This window comes from Tursiops truncatus, chromosome 7 (genome assembly GCF_011762595.2).
Source record: "Tursiops truncatus isolate mTurTru1 chromosome 7, mTurTru1.mat.Y, whole genome shotgun sequence".
Taxonomy (NCBI): domain Eukaryota; kingdom Metazoa; phylum Chordata; class Mammalia; order Artiodactyla; family Delphinidae; genus Tursiops; species Tursiops truncatus.
The window spans coordinates 33,610,515-33,633,021 of record NC_047040.1 but is presented as its reverse complement, the minus strand read 5'-3'; the positions used below and the strand labels follow the sequence as shown (position 1 = coordinate 33,633,021).

The 22,507-nt window shown below is 39.7% G+C and overlaps 1 protein-coding gene across 1 annotated transcript in view; it reads left to right on the top strand.

Annotated features, from left to right (window-relative positions):
* The window catches only part of CDK15 (cyclin dependent kinase 15), a 118,966-nt gene that overhangs the window by 33,495 nt on the left and 62,964 nt on the right, over positions 1-22,507 (top strand). Inside the window, exons 10-11 of the mRNA XM_073807393.1 lie at positions 19,531-19,625; positions 20,380-20,442. Of these exons, the coding sequence (XP_073663494.1) occupies positions 19,531-19,625; positions 20,380-20,442 (158 nt within the window). The remainder of the gene's footprint in view (positions 1-19,530; positions 19,626-20,379; positions 20,443-22,507) is intronic.

Below are 22,507 nucleotides of genomic sequence, written 5' to 3'. Positions count from 1 at the left end.
TCATGGTGTTTCCTTTGTGAGCTGAGCTTGCCTGTTGCTTCAGGCCTGCCTCGCTCAGATTTTGCCCACAGCCAACTTTTTCAGGATGACATTTGACTTTAACAGTGAAAACTTTTGCCAGTTTTGCTAACAGATGGTTCTTAGCATGGTTCAGAAAAACTGGATGTGTATTGCTCTGTATGCTAAATGTTTCTTTTACTGCATATTTACCGAGGAATTGCCTCTCCATCACAGGTGTTTGCAATTACATTTAGTATTCAACTTTGGACTTTCTTGGTCTGTTTTATGGACTTACCTTACTGAATGCTTTGCTTGTTTAATATGAAAAACCACAAAGGATTTTTTTGACACATTTGAGGTTGTTAGGCATCCAGTTTCCAACAATGGATGTTTCTTTTTCCACCAGGGTAAAAGCTGGGAGCCCTTCATAGAGGAGCCCTCTCCCCTCAAGAAGACATGAGGCCTCATTTGAAAACTTTGGCACTGTCCCATTTTTCCTGTAAGAACTTTAAGGATGTGAGACCAGGGAGACAGGAGGTTAAATGAGAAGGGCTGAAAGGCAAAATAAGAACAGCTGTGGGCTTCCCTGGTGGCGCAGTGGTTGAGGGTCCGCCTGCCGATGCAGGGGACGCGGGTTCGTGCCCCGGTCCGGGAGGATCCTGCGTGCCGCGGAGCGGCTGGGCCCGTGAGCCATGGCCGCTGGGCCTGCGCGTCCGGAGCCTGTGCTCTGCAGCGGGAGAGGCCGCAGCAGTGAGAGGCCCACGTACCGCAAAAAAAAAAAAATAAATAAGAACAGCTGGAGTTCATTAGTTAAAATCCAGGGTCACTAGCTAAAAAGACAACTGAAAGCCATGTGCAGCAAAACTAAATGAGCAATACAGACTTCTCTAAAAATCCTTGAAGTCGGAAATACTTTTCCTGAACACTTTGGTTGTTCTAATGGTATATCAGCCAAAGATTTATTGAGTAGGATTTTACTACATGTACAGTCTCTCTACATTCAGGCAGAAAACATGCAGCAGTTTATTAATCTTGTCATTTGGAATACTATTTGATCGTAACATGTAATGTTATGAAATTAGCAAAAGTATGAACAGCACTAAGGAAAATACATGTGCCAGATATTTTTCATGTGTTACCTCTTTCAATCTTCTTAATAACCTTTGGAGATAGAGATTATTACGATTCCAGTACAGAGCTATAATTCAAACCAAATCTTTCTGATTCAAAAATCCATACAATCCCTTAGCATTCATTCCATGAGTATTTACTGAGCACCTATTTTGGCCAGGTACTCTGATGGCTGCTAGATACACAGCAGCAGACACAATAGGCGTGTTCCCTACCCTATTCCTCTGCTAATTAAAAAGATTAGCCACCTTCATAGCAACTTAGAGGATCTTTCATAACTAGCTCTATAATTATATATATTTTTCAAGTTTGCAAACATTTTCTTTGTTTTCTTTTTTTTTATACATCTTTATTGGAGTATAATTGCTTCACAATGCTGTGTTAGCTTCTGTTGTACAACAAAGTGAATCAGCCATATGCATACATATAGTCCCATATTCCCTCCCTCTTGAGCCTCCCTCCCACCCTCCCTATCCCATCCCTCTAGGTGGTCACAAAGCACCAAGCTGATCTCCCTGTGTTATGAGGCTGCTTCCCACTAGCTATCTATTTTACATTTGGTAGTGTATATATGTCCATGCCACTCTCTCATTTTGTCCCAGCTTCCACCTCCCACCAACCCCCCTCATGTCCTCAAGTCCATTCTCTATGTTTACATCTTTATTCCTGCCCTGCCACTAGGTTTATCAGTACCATTTTTTTTAGATTCCATGTATGTGTGTTAGCATACAATATTTGTTCTTCTCTTTCTGACTTCACTCTGTATGACAGACCCTAGGTCCACCCACCTCACTATAAATAACTCATTTTTGTTTCTTTTTATGGCTAATATTCCATTGCATATATGTGCCACATCACATATACCTAAACGTTTCGATGGACGTTTAGGTTGCTTCCATGTCCTGGCTATTGTAAATGAACATTGTGGTACATGTCTCTTTTTGAATTATGGTTTTCTCAGGGTATATGTCCAGCAGCAGGATTGCTGGCTCATATGGTAGTTCTATTTTTAGTTTTTTAATGAACGACCATACTGTTCTCCCTACTGACTGAATAAATTTACATTCTCATCAACAGTGCAAGAGGGTTCCCTTTTCATCAAACCCTCTCCAGCATTTTTTATTTGTAGATTTTTTGATGATGACCATTCTGATCAGTGTCATGTGATACCTCATTGCAATTTTGATTTGCATTTCTCTAATAATTAGTGACATTGAGCATCTTTTCATGTGCTTCTTGGCCATCTGTGTGTCTTCTTCGGTGAAATGTCTATTTAGGTCTTCTGCCCATTTTTTAATTGGGTTGTTTGTTTTTTTGATTTTGAGCTCCATGAGCTGTTTGTGTATTTTGGAGATTAATCCTTTGTCCATTGTTTCATTTGCAAATATTTTCTCCCATTCTGAGGGTTGTCTTTTCATCTTGTTTATGGTATCCTTTGCTGTGCAAAAGCTTTTAAGTTTAGTTAGTTCCCATTTGTTTACTTTTGGTTTTATTTTCATTACTCTAGGAGGTGGGTCGAAAAAGATCTTGCTGTGGTTTATGTCAGAGTCTTTTTCCTATGTTTTCCTCTAAGAGTTTTATAGTGTCCAGTCTTACATTTAGGTGTTTAATCCATTTTGAGTTTATTTTTGTGTATGGTGTTAGGGAGTGTTCTAATCTCATTCTTTTACATGTAGCTGTCCAGTTTTCCCAGCACCACTTATTGAAGAGGCTGTCTTTTCTCCATTGTCTGTTCTTGCTTCCTTTGTCTTAAATTAAGTGACCATATGTGCATGGGTTTATCTCTGGGCTTTCTATCCTGTACCATTGATCTATATTTCTGTCTTTGTGCCAGTACCATAGTGTCTTGATTACTGTAGCTTTGTAGTATAATTTGAAGTTGGGGAGCCTGATTCCTCCAGCTCCGTTTTTTTTTCTCAAGATTGCTTTTACTATTCGCGGTCTTTTGTGTTTCCATACAAATTGTAAAATTGTTTGTTCTAATTCTGTGAAGAATGCCATTGGTAGTTTGATAGGGATCACATTGAATCTGTAGATTGCTTTGGGTAGTAGAGTCATTTTCACAATATTGATTCTTCCAATCCAAGAACATTGTATATTTCTCCAACTGTTTATATAGTCTTTGATTTCTTTCATCAGTGTTTTATAGTTTTCTGAGTACAAGTCTTTCGCCTCCTTAGTTAGGTTTATTCCTAGGTATTTTATTCTTTTTGTTGTGATGGTAAATGGGATTGTTTCCTTAATTTCTCTTTCTGATTTTTCATTGTTAGTGTATAGGAATGCCAGAGATTTCTGTGCATTAATTTTGTATCCTGCAATGTTACCAAATTCACTGATTAGTTCTAGTAGTTTTCTGATGGCATCTTTAGGATTTTCTATGTATAGTATCATGTCATCTGCAAACAGTGACAGTTTTACTTCTTCTTTTCCAATTTGCATTCCTTTTATTTCTTTTTCTTCCCTGATTGCCGTGGCTAGGACTTCCAAAACTATGTTGAATAATAGTGGCGAGAGTGGACATCCTTGTCTTGTCCCTGATCTTAGGGGAAATGCTTTCAGTTTTTCACCATTGAGAATGTTGTTTTTTGTGGGTTTGTCATATATGGCCTTTATTACGTTGAGGTAGTTTCCCTCTATGCCCACTTTCTGGAGAGTTTTTATCATAAATGGGTGTTGAATTTTGTCAGAAGCTTTTTCTGCGTCTATTGATTTGATCATATGGTTTTTATTCCTTAATTTGCTAATATGGTGTATCACATTGATTTGCGTATATTGAAGAATCCTTGCATTCCTGGGATAAATCCCGCTTGATCATGGTGTATCATCATTTTAATATGTTGTTGGATTCTGTTTGCTAGTATTTTGTTCAGGATTTTTGCATCTATGTTCATCAGTGATATTGGTCTATAATTTTCTTTTTTGTGTGATATCTTTTTCTGGTTTTGGTATCAGGGTGATGGTGGCTTCATAGAACGAATTTGGGAGTGTTCCTCTATCTGCAATTATTTGGAAGAGTTCGAGAAGGATCGGTGTTAGCTCTTCTCTAAATGTTTGATAGAATTTGCCTGTAAAGCCATCTGGTCCGGGGCTTTTGTTTGTTGGAATATTTTTAATTACAGTTTCAATTTCATTATTTGCTATAGGTATGTTTATATTTTATAATTCTTCCTGGTTCAGTCTTGGAAAATTGTACCTTTCCAAAAATTTGTCCATTTCTTTGTGGTTGTTCATTTTATTGGCATATAGTTGTTTGTAGTAGTCTCTTATAATCCTTTGTATTTCTGTGGTGTCAGTTGTGATTTCTCCTGTTTCATTTCTAATTTTATTGATTTGTGTCATCTCCTGTTTTTTCTTGATGAGTCTGGCTAAGGGTTTATCAATTTTGTTTGTCTTCTCAACCAACTTTTAGTTTTATTTATCTTTGCTATTGTTTTCTTTGTTTCTATTTCATTTATTTCTGCTCTGATATTTATGATTTCTTTCCTTCTACTGACTTTGGGTTTTCTTTGTTCTTCTTTCTTTAATTGCTTTAGGTGTAGGGTTAGATTGTTTATTTGAGATTTTTCTTGTTTCTAAGGTAGGATTGAATTGCTATAAACTTCCCTCGTAGAACTGCTTTTCTGCATCCTGTAGGTTTTCGGTCATTGTGTTTTCATTGTCATTTGTTTCTATGTATTTTTTTATTTCTTCTTTGATTTCCTCAGTGATCTCTGGTTATTTAGTAGTACACTGTTTAGCCTCCATGTATTTGTGTTTTTTACAGTGTTTTTCCTGTAACTGATTTCCAACCTCATAGCATTGTGGTCAGAAAAGGTGCTTGATATGATTTTAATTTTCTTAAATTTTCCATGGCTTGATTTGTGACCCAAGATGTGATCTATCCTGGAGAATATTCCATGTGCACTTGAGAAGAAAGTGTGTTCTGCCACTTTCAGGTGGAATGTTCTATAAATATCAATTAAATCTATCTGGTCTATTGTGTCATTTGAAGCTTGTGTTTCCTTATTTATTTTCTGGTTTGATTATCTGTCCACTGGTGTAAGTGGGGTGTTAAAGTCCCCTACTATTATTGTGTTACTGTTAATTTCCTTCTTAATGGTTGTTAGCATTTGCCTTATGTATTGAGGTGCTCCTATGTTGGGTGCATAAACATTTATATTTATTATATTTTCTTCTTGGATTGATTCCTTGATCATTATGTAGAGTCCTTCCTTATCTCTTGTAACAGTCTTTATTTTAAAGTCTATTTTATCTGATACGAGTATTGCTACTCCAGGTTTCTTTTGATTTCCATTTGCATGCAATATATTTTTCCATCCTTTCACTTTCAGTCTGTATGTGTCCCTCGGTCTGAAGTGGCTCTCTTGTAGACAGCGTATATATGGGTCTTGTTTTTGTATCCATTCAGCCAGTCTGTGTCTTTTGGTTGGGGCATTTAATCCATTTACATTCAACGTCATTATTGATATGTGTGTTCCTATTACCATTTTCTTAATTGTTTTGGGGTTGTTTTTGTAGGTCCTTTTCTTCTCTTGTGTTTCCTCCCTAGAGAAGTTCCTTTAGCATTTGTTTAAAGCTGGTTTGGTGGCACTGAATTCTCTTAGCTTTTGCTTGTCTGAAAAGCTTTTGATTTCTCCTTCGAATCTGAATGAGATCCTTGCTGGGTAGAGTAATCTTGATTGTTGGTTTTTCTCTTTCATCACTTTAAGTATATCCTGCCACTCCCTTCTGGCCTGCAGAGTTTCTGCTGAAAAATCAGCTGATAACGTTATGGGGATTCCTTTGTATGTTATTTGTTGCTTTTCCCTTGTTTCTTTTAATATTTTTTCTTTGAATTTAATTTTTGATAGTTTGATTAATTTGTGTCTTGGTGTGTTTCTCCTAGGGTTTATCCTGTATGGGACTCTCTGCGCTTCCTGGACTTGGGTGACTATTTCCTTTCCCATGTTAGGGAAGTTTTCCATAATCTCTTCAAATATTTTCTCAGACCCTTTATTTTTCTCTGGGACCCCTATAATTTGAATGTTGGTGCATTTAGTGTTTTCCCAGAGGTCTCTGGGATAGTCTTCAATTCTTTTCCTTCTTTTTTCTTTATTCTGCTCCTCGGCAGTTGTTTCCACCATTCTGTCTTCCAACTCACTTATTCGTTCTGCCTCAGTTATTCTGTTATTGATTCCTTCTAGTGTATTTTTCATTTCAGTTATTGTATTATTCATCTCTGTTTGTTTGTTCTTTAGTTCTTCTAGATCTTTGTTAAACATTTTTTGTATTTTCTCTATCCGTGCCTCCATTCTATTCTTTTTTTTTTTTTTTTTTTTTTTTTTTTTTTTTTTTTTTTTTTCTCCATTGGTAATGCATGAGTTCCAGTTGCTCTGGATCCTTGCTAACACATAATATTGATGGTGTTTTTTTTTTTTTTTTTTTTTTTTTTTTAACATCTTTATTGGAGTATAATTGCTTTACAATGGTATGTTAGTTTCAGCTTCACAACAAAATGAATCAGTTATATATATACATATATTCCCATATCTCTTCCCGCTTGCGTCTCCCTCCCTCCCACCCTCCCTATCCCACCCCTCCAGGCGGTCACAAAGCACCGAGCTGATCTCCCTGTGCTATGCGGCTGCTTCCCACTAGCTATCTACCTTACGTTTGGTAGTGTATATATGTCCATGCCTCTTTATCGCTTTGTCACCATTTACACTTCCCCCTCCCCATAGCCTCAAGTCCATTCTCTAGTAAGTCTGTGTCTTTATTCCTGTTTCACCCCTAGGTTTTTCATGACATTTTTTTTTTTTTTTTAAATTCCATATATATGTGTTAGCATACGGTATTTGTCTCTCTCTTTCTGACTTACTTCACTCTGTATGACAGACTCTAGGTCTATCCACCTCATTACAAATAGCTCAATTTCGTCTCTTTTTATGGCTGAGTAATATTCCATTGTATATATGTGCCACATCTTCTTTATCCATTCATCCGATGATGGACACTTAGGTTGTTTCCATCTCTGGGCTATTGTAAATAGAGCTGCAATGAACATTTTGGTACATGACTCTTTTTGAATTATGGTTTTCTCAGGGTATATGCCCAGTAGTGGGATTGCTGGGTCATATGGTAGTTCTATTTGTAGCTTTTTAAGGAACCTCCATACTGTTCTCCACAGTGGCTGTATCAATTTACATTCCCACCAACAGTGTAAGAGGGTTCCCTTTTCTCCACACCCTCTCCAGCATTTATTGTTTCTAGATTTTTTGATGATGGCCATTCTGACTGGTGTGAGATGATATCTCATTGTAGTTTTGATTTGCATTTCTCTCATGATTAGTGATGTTGAGCATTCTTTCATGTGTTTGTTGGCACTCTGTATATCTTCTTTGGAGAAATGTCTATTTAGGTCTTCTGCCCATTTTTGGATTGGGTTGTTTGTTTTTTTGTTATTAAGCTGCATGAGCTGCTTATAAATTTTGGAGATCAATCCTTTGTCAGTTGCTTCATTTGCAAATATTTTCTCCCATTCTGAGGGTTGTCTTTTGGTCTTCTTTATGGTTTCCTTTGCTGCGCAAAAGCTTTTAAGTTTCATTAGGTCCCATTTGTTTACTCTTGTTTTTATTTCCATTACTCTAGGAGGTGGGTCAGAAAGAATCTTGCTGTGATTTATGTCATAGAGTGTTCTGCCTATGTTTTCCTCTAAGAGTTTGATAGTTTCTGGCCTTACATTTAGGTCTTTAATCCATTTTGAGCTTATTTTTGTGTATGGTGTTAGGGAGTGATCTAACTTCATACTTTTACATGTAGCTGTCCAGTTTTCCCAGCACCACTTATTGAATAGGCTGTCCTTTCTCCACGGTACATTTCTGCCTCCTTTGTCAAAGATAAGTTGACCATATGTGCGTGGGTTTATCTCTGGGCTTTCTATCCTGTTCCATTGATCTATCTTTCTGTTTTTGTGCCAGTACCATACCGTTTTGATAACTGTAGCTTTGTAGTATAGTCTGAAGTCTGGGAGCCTGATTCCTCCAGTTCCTTCTTTCGTTCTCAAGATTGCTTTGGCTATTCGGGGTCTTTTGTGTTTCCATACAAATTGCAAAATTTTTTGTTCTAGTTCTGTGAAAAATGCCAGTGGTAGTTTGATAGGGATTGCATTGAATCTATAGATTGCTTTCGGTAGTAGAGTCATTTTCACAATGTTGATTCTTCCAATCCAAGAACATGGTATATGTCTCCATCTATTTGTATCATCTTTAATTTCTTTCATCAGTGTCTTATAATTTTCTGCATACAGATCTTTTGTCTCCTTAGGTAGGTTTATTCCTAGATATTTTATTCTTTTTGTTGCAATGGTAAATGGGAGTGTTTTCTTGATTTCACTTTCAGATTTTTCGTCATTAGTATATAGGAATGCCAGAGATTTCTGTGCATTAATTTTGTATCCTGCCACTTTACCAAATTCATTGATTAGCTCTAGTAGTTTTCTGGTAGCATCTTTAGGGTCCTCTATGTATAGGATCATGTCATCTGCAAACAGTGACAGCTTTACTTCTTCTTTTCCGATTTGGATTCCTTTTATTTCCTTTTCTTCTCTGATTGCTGTGGCTAAAACTTCCAAAACTATGTTGAATAAGAGTGGTGAGAGTGGGCAACCTTGTCTTGTTCCTGATCTTAGTGGAAATGCTTTCAGTTTTTCACCATTGAGGATGATGTTTGCTGTGGGCTTGTCATATATGGCCTTTATTATGTTGAGGAAAGTTCCCTCTATGCCTACTTTCTGCAGGGTTTTTATCATAAATGGGTGTTGAATTTTGTCAAAAGCTTTCTCTGCATCTATTGAGATGATCATATGGTTTTTCTCCTTCAGTTTGTTAATATGGTTTATCACATTGATAGATTTGCGTATATTGAAGAATCCTTGCATTCCTGGAATAAACCCCACTTGATCATGGTGTATGATCCTTTTAATGTGCTGTTGGATTCTGTTTGCTAGTATTTTGTTGAGGATTTTTGCTTCTATGTTCATCAGTGATATTGGCCTGTAGTTTTCTTTCTTTGTGACATCCTTGTCTGGTTTTGGTATCAAGGTGATGGTGGCCTCGTAGAAGGAGTTTGGGAGTGTTCCTCCCTCTGCTATATTTTGGAAGAGTTTGAGAAGGATAGGTGTTAGCTCTTCTCTAAATGTTTGATAGAATTCGCCTGTGAAGCCATCTGGTCCTGGGCTTTTCTTTGTTGGAAGATTTTTAATCACAGTTTCAATTTCAGTGCTTGTGATTGGTCTGTTCATATTTTCTATTTCTTCCTGATTCAGTCTTGGCAGGTTGTGCCTTTCTAAGAATTTGTCCATTTCTTCCAGATTGTCCATTTTATTGGCATAGAGTTGCTTGTAGTAATCTCTCATGATCTCTTTTATTTCTGCAGTGTCAGTTGTTACCTCTCCTTTTTCATTTCTAATTCTATTGATTTGAGTCTTCTCCCTTTTTTTCTTAATGAGTCTGGCTAGTGGTTTATCTATTTTGTTTATCTTCTCAAAGAACCAGCTTTTAGTTTTATTGATCTTTGCTATTGTTTCCTTCATTTCTTTTTCATTTATTTCTGATCTGATTTTTATGATTTCTTTCCTTCTGCTAGCTTTGGGGTTTTTTTGTTCTTCTTTCTCTAATTGCTTGAGGTGCAAGGTTAGGTTGTTTATTCGAGATGTTTCCTGCTTCTTAAGGTGGGCTTGTATTGCTATAAACTTCCCCCTTAGAACTGCTTTTGCTGCATCCCACAGGTTTTGGGTCGTTGTGTCTCCATTGTCATTTGTTTCTAGGTATTTTTTGATTTCCTCTTTGATTTCTTCAGTGATCACTTCATTATTAAGTAGTGTATTGTTTAGCCTCCATGTGTTTGTATTTTTTACAGATCTTTTCCTGTAATTGATATCTAGTCTCATGGCGTTGTGGTCAGAAAAGATACTTGATACAATTTCAATTTTCTTAAATTTACCAAGGCTTGATTTGTGACCCAAGATATGATCTATCCTGGAGAATGTTCCATGAGCACTTGAGAAAAATGTGTATTCTGTTGTTTTTGGATGGAATGTCCTATAAATATCAATTAACTCCATCTCGTTTAATGTATCATTTAAAGCTTGTGTTTCCTTATTTATTTTCATTTTGGATGATCTGTCCATTGGTGAAAGTGGGGTGTTAAAGTCCCCTACTATGAATGTGTTACTGTCGATTTCCCCTTTTATGGTTGTCAGTATTTGCCTTATGTATTGAGGTGCACCTATGTTGGGTGCATAAATATTTACAATTGTTATATCTTCCTCTTGGATCGATCCCTTGATCATTATGTAGTGTCCTTCTTTGTCTCTTCTAATAGTCTTTGTTTTAAAGTCTATTTTGTCTGATATGAGAATTGCTACTCCAGCTTTCTTTTGGTTTCCATTTGCATGAAATACCTTTTTCCATCCCCTTACTTTCAGTCTGTATGTGTCTCTAGGTCTGAAGTGGGTCTCTTGTAGACAGCAAATATATGGGTCTTGTTTTTGTATCCATTCAGCCAATCTGTGTCTTTTGGTGGGAGCATTTAGTCCATTTACATTTAAGGTAATTATTGATATGTGTGTTCCTATTCCCATTTTCTTAATTGTTTTGGGTTCGTTATTGTAGGTCCTTTCCTTCTTTTGTGTTTCTTGCCTAGAGAAGTTCCTTTAGCAGTTGTTGTAGAGCTGGTTTGGTGGTGCTGAACTCTCTCAGCTTTTGCTTGTCTGTAAAGGTTTTAATTTCTCCATCAAATCTGAATGAGATCCTTGCTGGGTAGAGTAATCTTGGTTGCAGGTTTTTCTCCTTCAACACTTTCAATATGTCCTGCCACTCCCTTCTGGCTTGCAGAGTTTCTGCTGAAAGATCAGCTGTTAACCTTATGGGGATTCCCTTGTGTGTTATTTGTTGTTTTTCCCTTGCTGCTTTTAATATGTTTTCTTTGTATTTAATTTTTGACAATTTGATTAATATGTGTCTTGGCGTATTTCTCCTTGGATTTATCCTGTATGGGACTCTCTGTGCTTCCTGGACTTGATTAACGATTTCTTTTCCCATATTAGGGAAGTTTTCAACTATAATCTCTTCAAATATTTTCTCAGTCCCTTTCTTTTTCTCTTCTTCTTCTGGAACCCCTATAATTCGAATGTTGGTGCGTTTAATGTTGTCCCAGAGGTCTCTGAGGCTGTCCTCAGTTCTTTTCATTCTTTTTTCTTTATTCTGCTCTGCAGTAGTTATTTCCACTATTTTATCTTCCAGGTCACTTATCCGTTCTTCTGCCTCAGTTATTCTGCTATTGATCCCATCTAGAGTACTTTTAATTTCATTTATTGTGTTGTTCATCGTTGCTTGCTTCATCTTTAGTTCTTCTAGGTCCTTGTTAACTGATTCTTGCAATTTGTCCATTCTATTGTCCATTCTATCTCCAAGATTTCGGATCAACCTTACTATCATTATTCTGAATTCTTTTTCAGGTAGACTGCCTATTTCCTCTTCATTTGTTAGGTCTGGTGGGTTTTTATCTTGCTCCTTCATCTGCTGTGTGTTTTTCTGTCTTTTCATTTTGCTTATCTTACTGTGTTTGGGGTCTCCTTTTTTGCAGGCTGAAGGTTCGTAGTTCCTGTTGTTTTTGGTGTCTGTCCCCAGTGGCTAAGGTTGGTTCAGTGGGTTGTGTAGGCTTCCTGGTGGGGGGTACTAGTGCCTGTGTTCTGGTGGATGAGGCTGGATCTTGTCTTTCTGGTGGGCAGGTCCACGTCTGGTGGTGTGTTTTGGGGTGTCTGTAGACTTACTATGATTTTGGGCAGCCTCTCTGCTAATGGGTGGGGTTGTGTTCCTGTCTTGCTAGTTGTTTGGCATAGGATGTCCAGCACTGTAGCTTGCTGGTCGTTGAGTGAAGCTGGGTGCTGGCGTTGAGATGGAGATCTCTCGGAGATTTTTGCTGTTTGATATTATGTGCAGCTGGGAGGCCTCTTGTGGACCAGTGTCCTGAAGTTGGCTCTCCCACCTCAGAGGCACAGCACTGAGTCCTGGCTGCAGCACCAAGAGCCTTTCATCCACAGGGCTCCTTAATTTGGGATGATTCGTTGTCTATTCAGGTATTCCACAGATGCAGGGTATATCAAGTTGATTGTGGAGCTTTAATCCGCTGCTTCTGAGGCTGCTGGGAGAGATTTCCCTTTCTCTTCTTTGTTCTGATAGTTCCCAGGGGCTCAGCTTTGGATTTGGCCCCGCCTGTGCGTGTAGGTCGCCGGAGGGCGTCTGTTATTTGCTCAGACAGGACGAGGTTAAAGGAGCCGCTGATTCGGAGGCTCTGGCTCACCCAGGCCGGGGGGTAGGGAGGGTCACGGAGTGCGGGGCGGGCCTGCAGCGGCAGAGGCCGGCGTGACGCTGCAGCCTGAGGCGCGCCGTGCGCTCTCCCGGGGAGCCGTCCCTGGATCCCGGGACCCTGGCAGTGGCGGGCTGCACAGGCTCCCCGGAAGGGCGTGTGGCCAGTGACCCGTGTTCGCACACAGGCCTCCTGGCGGCGGCAGCAGCGGCCTTAGCGTCCCATGTCCGTCTCTGGGCTCTGCACTCTTAGCCGCGGCTCGCGCCCGTCCCTGGAGCTCTCTCAAGCAGCGTTCTTAATCCCCTCTCCTCGTGCACCAGGAAACAAAGAGGGACGTTCTTAATCCCCTCTCCTCGTGCACCAGGAAACAAAGAGGGACGTAAAAGTCTCTTGCCTCTTCGGCAGGTCCAGACCCCTCCCCGGACTCTCTCCCGGCCAGCCGCGGCGCACCAACGCCCTGCAGGCTGTGTTCACGCCGCCAACCTCAGTCCTCTCCCGGCGCTCCGACAAAAGCCGGAGCCTCAGCTCCCAGTCCCGCCCGCCCCGGCGGGCGAGCAGACAAGCCTCTCGGCTGGTGAGTGCCGGTCGGCCCGATCCTCTGCGCTGGAATCTGTCCGCTTTGCCCTCCGCACCCCTGTTGCTGTGCTCTCCTCCGCGGCTCCCAAGCTCCCCCACTCCGCCTCCCGAAGTCTCCACCCGCGAAGGGGCTTCCTAGTGTGTGGACACTTTTCCTCCTTCACAGCTCTCTCCCGCTGGTGCAGGACCCGTCCCTATCCTTTTGTCTCTGTTTAGTTTTTTCTTTTGCCCTAACCAGGTACGTGGGGGGTTCCTTGCCTTTTGGGAGGTCTGAGGTCTTCTGCCAGCGTTCAGTAGGTGTTTTGTAGGAGTTGCTCCACGCGTAGATGTATTTCTGGTGTATCTGTGGAGAGGAAGGTCTCCATTCTATTCTTGAGATTCTGGATCATCTTTACTATCATTACTCTGGATTCTTTTTCAGGTAGATTGCCTATTTCCTCTTCATTTATTTGGTCTTATAGGTGTTTACCTTGCTCCTTCATCTGTGACATTTTTTTTTCTGTCTCTTTGTTGTTGGGTGGGATTGTGTTCCTGTCTTACTGGTTGTTTGGCCTGAGGCTTCCAACACTGGAGTCTGTAGTCTGTTGGGTAGAGCTGGGTCTTGGTGCTGAGATGAGGACCTCTGGGAGACCTCACACCAATGAATATTCCCTGGGGTCTGAGGTTCTCTGTAGTCCAGTGGTTTGGACTCGGAGCTCCCACCACAGGAGCTTCAGCCTGACTGAAGCTTGTGAACCAAGATCTCACAAGTGCATGGGGTAGCAAAAAAAAAAAAAAAAGAAAAAAGAAAAGAAAAAACAAAAAAGGAGAACAATAACAAAGAGTAAAGAATAAACTTAGACTAGGAAACTAACAGATATGTTAGAAAGAATATAAAAATAAAAATATAGTTGAAGGTAAAACAGAACCACAATTGTAAAAAAGAGGAGAAGGAAAAAAGAAAAAAAAAAAAGGTGGAAAAGGCCTTGGCTGTGGAGGATGATGCCTACGCAGGGGCGGGGTTTGGGCAGTGGGCAGGGCCTATGCTTAGGACCCAAAGGGCTGGAAAAGGCCCTGCGGGGTGGGGGCAGGGGTGAGGCTTAGGCTCAACAGAAGGGGCCCAGGCACGCCTCTGGTCTCAGAGGGTGGGGGACCCAGCCTGGGAGGCCAGCAGGCTTCCTGGGCCCGAGTGGGTGGGGCAAGCACCCTCTCCTGCTCCTCCGGTCCTGGAGCGCCCCTCCCACCTGCCCCTCCTGTTCTCCCCTGCCCTCCCTCCTATTCCCCCAGGACCACTGTGGCCTGGAGGGGGCCTCTGAGAGCATAGACTCTGGCCTGAGAGCCAGGCAGGCTCCCAGACCTTTTGGGCAGGGGAAACGCTCATCACACTCCCCCCGATCCAAGACCCCGAGGGTCCCTCTAGGCATGGGAACCCCTCCCCCCTTCCAGCCCCCCCTCAGGGGTGCTGGTCCTGTCTGGCCTCCACTTCTCCTTCCTTCTCGGTTCCCCCATGTCCTACCAGTTTGCTTGGGGGTTCCTCCCATCTCCTTGGGCATCGAGGTCCCCCACCAGCATCTGGCAGGTTCCCTATTGTGGGGAGACACGAACTCCGTGTCTTCCCATGCTGCCATCCTGACTCTGCCCCCCATAATTACATTTTAAATGTTTATTTTTGCAACTAGGAGATAACACTTTCATTTGAACAGGCAAATGTTAAAAGTTTTTATATAAGAACAAGTTCCCTAGTTTTATTAACCTATGTATAAATGTCTTAATAATGTGCATTATTTTGAATATCTTTCTATAAAAATAGAAACTTGGTTTAAAAAGAACTTCCAGGACTTTCAGCCTGTTAGCAGCATTAGTGAGGAAGCAATCATAGAACTTATCTTTTTTGAAGGCTAGGCACATGACATAATCTTCCCCCCAACTCAATCTTTTTTTTTGAAACTTTACATCAACTCTAGTTGGTAAAGTGTTATTTTTGTCATAGTGATGAAGAGCGATGAACTTCAGAGAGGTTAGGTAACACATCTGAGGTCACAGAGCTAGTAATCAGACTCATTACTTATTCAAATCCATTCTATTATATTCAAAATATCCTTTCTACTTTATTATGATAAATTTAGAAATCCTTAACTCAAGCATTTTTCCTTTTGCAACAGTTAAAGTAAAAATAGAAATCTATTTTTATGATACAGTTTGTATAAGTGTTAAGCAAAATGCAGGAGAGACATTTTAAAGAAAATAATATACAATATTGTATATTTGTCAATTCTGATTCTTTCATCCACTCTACAGCACTGTAATTGCAAGTCTTTAAGTTAGAAAACTGTTTCAGCTGAGAATCTTTTAATATCATTCTCTAGTAGAAAACATTAGGCACCTCTGCGAGGTCATACAGTGAGGTGGAGGATAGCAATTAGAAGCACTGAGTTGCTGGTTACCGCATATAGATTACGATAGGCCTGGTTGTCAAGAAGTCCTCCGTTAAATGCAATCAAATAACATCAGAGACATAACACATTTATATGTGTATAGTTGTATTTTTATAAAACAAAATAATGCCATGTGATTGGGATAACAATTCCAAAGAAGTCAGATAATAACTATTATCTAATATTTGTCTTCATATTTTTCTAAATCTATATAGGTGATTTCTTAGAATGTATAACTCAGCTCATTGACTTGATTTGTGACACTCAGGCCAGAGAAAACATGGCATCAGGAACTACAAATTCTTTTCAATTCAATGCCCAATGTGGGTTGGGCCTGAGAATTGACTCCATTATTGACTCCTGCATAAACTCATGACAACTGTCTGGTCTTCATTAATTCACAAGCACTTACTGAGCACCACATGCCAGGCGTAGGCTAGGTGCTCAAGGAGTTCAGAGCCTAGGAGGACTTTGACTACCAGGCACTCACTCTATATAGCTGTGCCCCAGGACTTTGAGAATCAGCCTTGTTCTTTGTCATTGTCATCTTTACATTTTCTTCTAAAGTAGAACAGAGAGTAACATCAAACATCCTGACCCATTTCACTTGCAAAGCTTCAATTTTCCTAAAACTTCACTAAACCACAAACCCCAATGAAATTAACAAAACAAAGAAATTAAATATTCTCATATCATTGCAAGATGAAAATGATAATTTTTTTTCTAAATTATTACTCTCTTACATATATGAGAACCAGGTTAAATTTCATTAGCTGGAATTTCATTGGTATTTAGTTGGTCATATTAAACACCTTTTGGGACACTTAAAGAAAGAAATACTTTACATTTTTTAAATGAGCTGACTGACATTTCGTCATGGGTCATTTTTTCTGATTTTGGGTTTATGTTGTTCTCTTCAGGTTTTCTCTTTGGCTTTCTGGGTGTTCTCATGATCATACCAAGTTAGTATATGTAAAATTCTTAGACCAGTGCCTGGCATGTAGTAAATGCTCAATGAGTGTTAGCCATCATCATCATCATCATCATCATTATCATTATAGAAGTATTTTAGAAGCACTTAAAGTAATTCTATTGTGATTCCATTTGTCTGGAGCTTTAAAGACTCCCTTGTTTATCTTTGTGTCGACTTTGAAGAAGAACAAAAATAAGTATATCTAGACTATGTGAATTATAAAAACAATAATTTTACAGGAATCAGAATGCTCTGATTTTAGGATTTTTCCTCTTCTCAGTTGGCTTTGCATCCCTCAGCTAATTATCCTGTAGAACACACCATATTCTGCTGTGAAGTTTATGAGGTAGCCTTGAAATTAGAAAAAAAGACCTTTCCTTCCTGGGTTTAAGACCCACACATCTGAGGTGGTAGGCATCTTAGATATCTCTGGTGGATGGACCAAACAACATACCAATATCATGAGAAAACTGCTTTAAACATCACCTACTCTTTCACGTAAATTCCCTATTATTACTCGTCAAAAGTCACAGTTTCCGTATAAGTATTTCAGTGGTTCTGGGGTGTTAAAAAAAAAAAAGCAGTAGTAGACATGTCATAACACACATGACATTTATAACTAAAATAAACATGGAATAAAAGCATCTTCGGGCTTCCCTGGTGGCGCAGTGGTTGACAGTCCGCCTGCCGATGCAGGGGACACGGGTTCGTGCGTGTGTGTGTGTGTGTGTGTGTGTGTGTGTGTGTGTGTGTGTGTGTGTGTAGAGAGATGAGAGAGAGGGAGGGAGGGAGGGGGAGAAAAAGAAAGAGAGAGAGAAGTTCATGAACATAATTTGTAAATAAAAATATACATAAAATACAAGCATTCTCAACCGATTGTCCGAAGTCAGTGTTTTAAGTATGGATGGTGTTGAAAACTCTAGCAGAAACATGATATAAACAAAATTTTAAGATGTTAATCTGGGAGTGGAGGTTTAGTGAGGTTCAAATTGATAGGGAGGCTTAGAAGCTGATGGCTGGGATACTTTAATTTGCAACAGGGGTGATGCTTTATATTTATACATGGGTGATTCCATCCACATGTCAACCCTGTGAAGTCAGGTCAAGAAAGGCATTATCTCCTTTTCACAAGGAGTGAATGGAGACTTGGGTTGGGATTCTTTCCTGAGCTCGCTCGGGTAGAAAGTGACAAGGCCAGGATTCCCATTAGGCCTGTGGCTCTACGGTCAGTTCTCTGTTAAGACACCCAGTAAATATATTTGAAAACATGAAGTGCTTACTGTTGGCTGAGCACTGTACTAGGTAATGTGGCAGCATCTGAAAGAGAGGGAAAGTTGCTCCATTTCCACGTAGTCTTTGGTCTGCGACTAGGGACAGTAAACAGATGCCTGTGAAACAATTTACTACGTTTACAAAGCAATGTACTTGTAAAAGTGAAATAATAAATTTAGCTCATAAGAATTCAGGGGGGAAAACTATAAGTTAGAACATTAGTCATTCAAGCAGAGTAGGGTTAGCAGGTACAGTAGGGCTCCTATGATGGTAAGATTCCCAGCTCAAACCGAGGTAAAGAAGGAAATTCACTGGCTCACAGATCTGATAACTACAGGCTTGCAGGGTGCAAAGGACGTCACCAGGAATCTGTCCATCACCCAACACTGTTTTTCTCTGCCTTAGGTTTAGTCCCAGGCATTGGTAATCCGACCACAGCAGCTCCCGGTTAAATCCTACAAACTCAGTCCTTATACTGGAAAAGAAAGCATGTCTTTTCTAATGGCACAAGCAAAGTTAGAGCTCTCTTAAGGCTTGGATTTTGTGCCTGTCTCTGAACCAATCACTGTGGCTGGGGGATGTTGTGCTCTGATTGGCCAGACCTAGGTCACATGCCCAATCTTAGGTAGGGATGGTATCAGCCCCATCAGAATAGCATGGGCTGGGTAGGGAGAGGGTTGGTTCTCCAGAGTAAAATAGAGGTGTCCCCACTAGAAAGGAGAATGGCTGCCAGGACGTAAAACAACAGGATCATTACAACAGGATAAGATTCCTGAAGGAAGTAATTGTAAACATTTGAGTGTTTGAGTTAGTCTGTTTTTAATCTTATGGAATTCTGGGAGAGAGTAGGTGGAAGAGATTCATGATATGCAGGCAGACCCTGCAGAACACTGATTTGAGTTTTTACACTTCACTTTTCCTTTCCTTTAAGTCTTAAAGACACTATTTCTTCAAGCAGGGATGCCCTGAGCTGAGACTCACCATCTCCTTATTGTGTCTTTTCTGGTCTCCACCCTCCTGAGGGTCTTCCTATCTCTGGAGCCCCCAGAGTCATCCTTTCAAACCCTCTCCCAGCCACTCACTGGCCTTTTGTGGTGACTTCTCCCCTTTAGAGCTGCCTTTAGTGACCTAATAATAACCTGTTATCGAAGATGCAAGAGACAGTTCTCAGCCCTTCCCACTCATCCGGGCTCCCCAAGTTTGGCCCTCTCCTCTTTTTAAGTGTGAATTTCCTCCTTTCCACAGGTTTTCAATTCTCCCATTAAGAAATCCCATCCACTTTCTATATTATGATTCAGCAATCCTTCATCCCATGTTCTTATCCCTGCCTTCCATCAGTCATATCTACAGGCCCTGCTGACCCTCTGTGGGACTTTGAATTTTAGAGAATGGTCACATGTTGCAAAGTCCTACTCTAGAAGGCACAGCACTCCTTTCCCTGCTCCTCCAATGGCCTTTATCTCTCCAGGCTTCCTCTCCTGTAGCTCTGAAGCAGAGATGATAAGCTTCCGAGAGGAAGGCATTTGCAAAGTGCTCTGAGTGCTCTGATGAAATTGATTGGGTAAATGGAAACATATTTTTTGCAACTGCCTTAGCCTGTAAGAAAAATAAGTTATGTAAATGCAATGATTCACCATTTAATAAATAATGAAGATTGTTTTATAGCTTTAAATATTATTTCACAGCAAGAAATTTTTTTCCAACATTAAAAAACCAGAATGGTTGATTTGAAATGTTTAAAAAATAAATAGTGCTTGATATTTTTAAAGCAGTACTTCATGATCAATGATTGAATTAAAATTTTGTTTATTTTTCTAGCTTCTCTCCTGAAGGGTTTGAAACATGCCAATATTGTGCTGCTCCATGACATTATCCACACCAAAGAGACACTGACATTCGTTTTTGAATACATGGTGAGTTGCCCCAGCATTTTATAAAGCATAAGGGAAAAGCCTGGTGCTTGTGTAATGAATCTGTTAATATTTTATGGCATGATAAAACTTCCATTACAATGTGGAAAGTGTCATGGAACTTTTCATTATTGTGATTAGTGGAGCCTATTGTTCTTATGCTCATTCTTTAGTCCTGCTCCTTTACCCACTATATTTGCTGCCTTTTCCCCCACCTCACCAGCAATGATAAACACTTTGGGGTTGCATCCTAAATAAAACTTTTGCACTTATTTTTTTAATCTATTTTTAATCACTATCTGAGCAGAACCCAACATTTTTTCATTGACAATAAAGACATAAACCACAAGGTTTTAAAAAATTGTATACAAGTTTACTAAAGAATACATCATTTTGTATTTCTGAAAGAAAAAATTGTTCAAATATTAGCAGAAAGGAATCATAAGGCATGTGTACCTGACTTGCCTCCAAGGACACTGAAGAGTACAAAATCCCCATGTCATTGTGTTCAGGGGCAGTCATTTAAAATGAGCCTCTCTTGTGCCGAGAAACAGGCTTCCTTCTAAGAGCTTCCAGTTAGGAAGGCGCACTGTGTTTGACTTTAACTGTGGTGTCTCAGAAAACCTGGTTGTGTACCTCTTGCACCTTATTCTCAAAAATTCTGAACTTTGTAATACCTTTGAGAGTCAAGTGTGTGGTCTGCTTTGAGACACTGACCAAGCACTGCTAATGTCACTCTCTCCACCATTTTGTGTAGCACACAGACCTGGCTCAGTATATGTCTCAGCATCCAGGAGGGCTTCATCCTCACAATGTCAGGGTGAGTACTTTGAGGGTCGGGACTCTCCTCTGGCTTGCCCACAGCAGAAGAATCTTGAAACAGACTACCATCACAAACTGAAGTTCCATGATACTAATAAGAAGATGGATATCATTGATATTCTAGGGGAAAGTAAAAAAAAAAAAAAAAAAAAGATTTGCCTCAAGATATGGAGCAATGTCTGGCTGTTTTCTGGGCAGCCTAACCTTGTCAGTCATTGTCATCATGCAAATGTGTCTTTAGAAGTATAAACCAATGACAAAGAATTGCATTACAAGAAAAAATGTGAAGTTAGGCCATCGTAAAATAAATACTTTCTTCATAGCAGACTACTGTGGTCTGTGATAGTTTGTGTTGTACCTATGGTTCCCCACGACAACTAGCAAACAAAGTACCCTTGTTGGATCTTTATCAGTTATCCTTTTGCCTGTTCTATCAGATCCGATTATATGTGGGACCAACTTCCATTTTTCCAGTCATTGGAATAGAAATAATAATAAACTCTTAACTAGCTGTAATTCTACATCTGTTATAAATTTTAGAAAGCATTTGTATTTCATACTTTTCATTACCTAAGGTTTTATTGGCATTAATTAATAGACTGGCCCTTAACATAACCATATGAGATTTGTATATGATGTACTCATTCATTTAACTAATATTTATGTGTTTATTAATTCATTCATTCAAGAAATATTTATTGACTACTTAGTGCCATGTTAAATCCTGAGGTTTCAATAATGAATAAGTTGTGTTTCTTATTTTCAATGAGCTAAAGCCCAGTAGGATATATGGACTTAAATAGGTAGTGAGAAGAAAAGTTATAAGGGCTATGGCCATGTTAACTAGGAATACTCTGAGGACTCATAGTAAGGGGACCTAATCCAGTCGTGGAGGCAAGGGGGAAAGGAAGGTTTGAAGACAGGGGTTTGAAAAGAGTGAAAACATTTTAAAATAGTTAGAGGAAAATGAAATAGAAAACTAACTAGGGAAACCAAGAAGGAATGTCTAGTAGTGTGTTAAGGACACTGGTGAGGATGAAATCCATTAAATTATCTGCATGATCATGAGATTTCTTTCTTTCTTTCTTTCCTTCCTTCCTTCCTTCCTTCTTTCTTTCTTTCTTTCCTTCCTTCCTTCCTTCCTTCCTTCCTTCTCTCTCCCTCCCTCCCTCCTTCTTTCTTTCCTTCCTTCCTTCCTTCCTTCCTTCTTTCTTTCTTTCTTTCTTTCTTTCTTTCTTTCTTTCTTTCCTCCCTCCCTCCCTCCCTCCCTCCCTCCTTTCCTTCTTTCTTTCTTTCTTTCTTTCTTCCTTTCTTTCTTTCTTTCTTTCTTTCTTTCTTTCTTTCTTTCCTTCCTCCCTCCCTCCCTCCTTTCCTTCTTTCTTTCTTTCTTTCTTTCTTCCTTCCTTTCTTTCTTTCTTTCTTTCTTTCTTTCTTTCCTTCCTTCCTCCCTCCCTCCCTCCTTCCCTCCCTCCCTCCTTTCTTTCTTTCTTTCTTTCTTTCTTTCTTTCTTTCTTTCTTTCTTTCTTTCTTTCTTTCTCTCTGGCAGTGCTTAGCAGTTCAAATAGAGGAGCAGAGAAAGTAGATAGTTGGATTGATTGATAATTGGGGTTTTGCTAGACATGTGAGAGAAAAAGACAAGTGGGCAAGATATTTGGCGATTGTCAAGAGAGAGGTTAAAGGGATGGTCAGAGGCTTCTAAACTGAGTCCAATCTGAGGGAAGGAAATGAAGATAGGCAGGTTGCTGATAGCTAGGGAGAGGGCAGAAGAGTCAAGGAACTAGAGGTTTGATTAAATAGAAGAACAGCTGGAGAAAGAGTAACTGTGAGAAAGATAGAACATTTTCAGGCTTGAGTGACTCTCATTCCAAACACTGTGCTAAGTGCTTAGCAAAATAGAAAGACATAGAAAACATGATTCCTCAAGGGACATAGAGCCAAAAACAGGAGATAAGACATACACACCAATACTATTACAGGACATTTGTGAATAACACCAAGTAAGAAATAAGACCTAACGTGTAGACATGCAAAGAAGTAAAAGATATCTTCTCATTTTAAGAGGT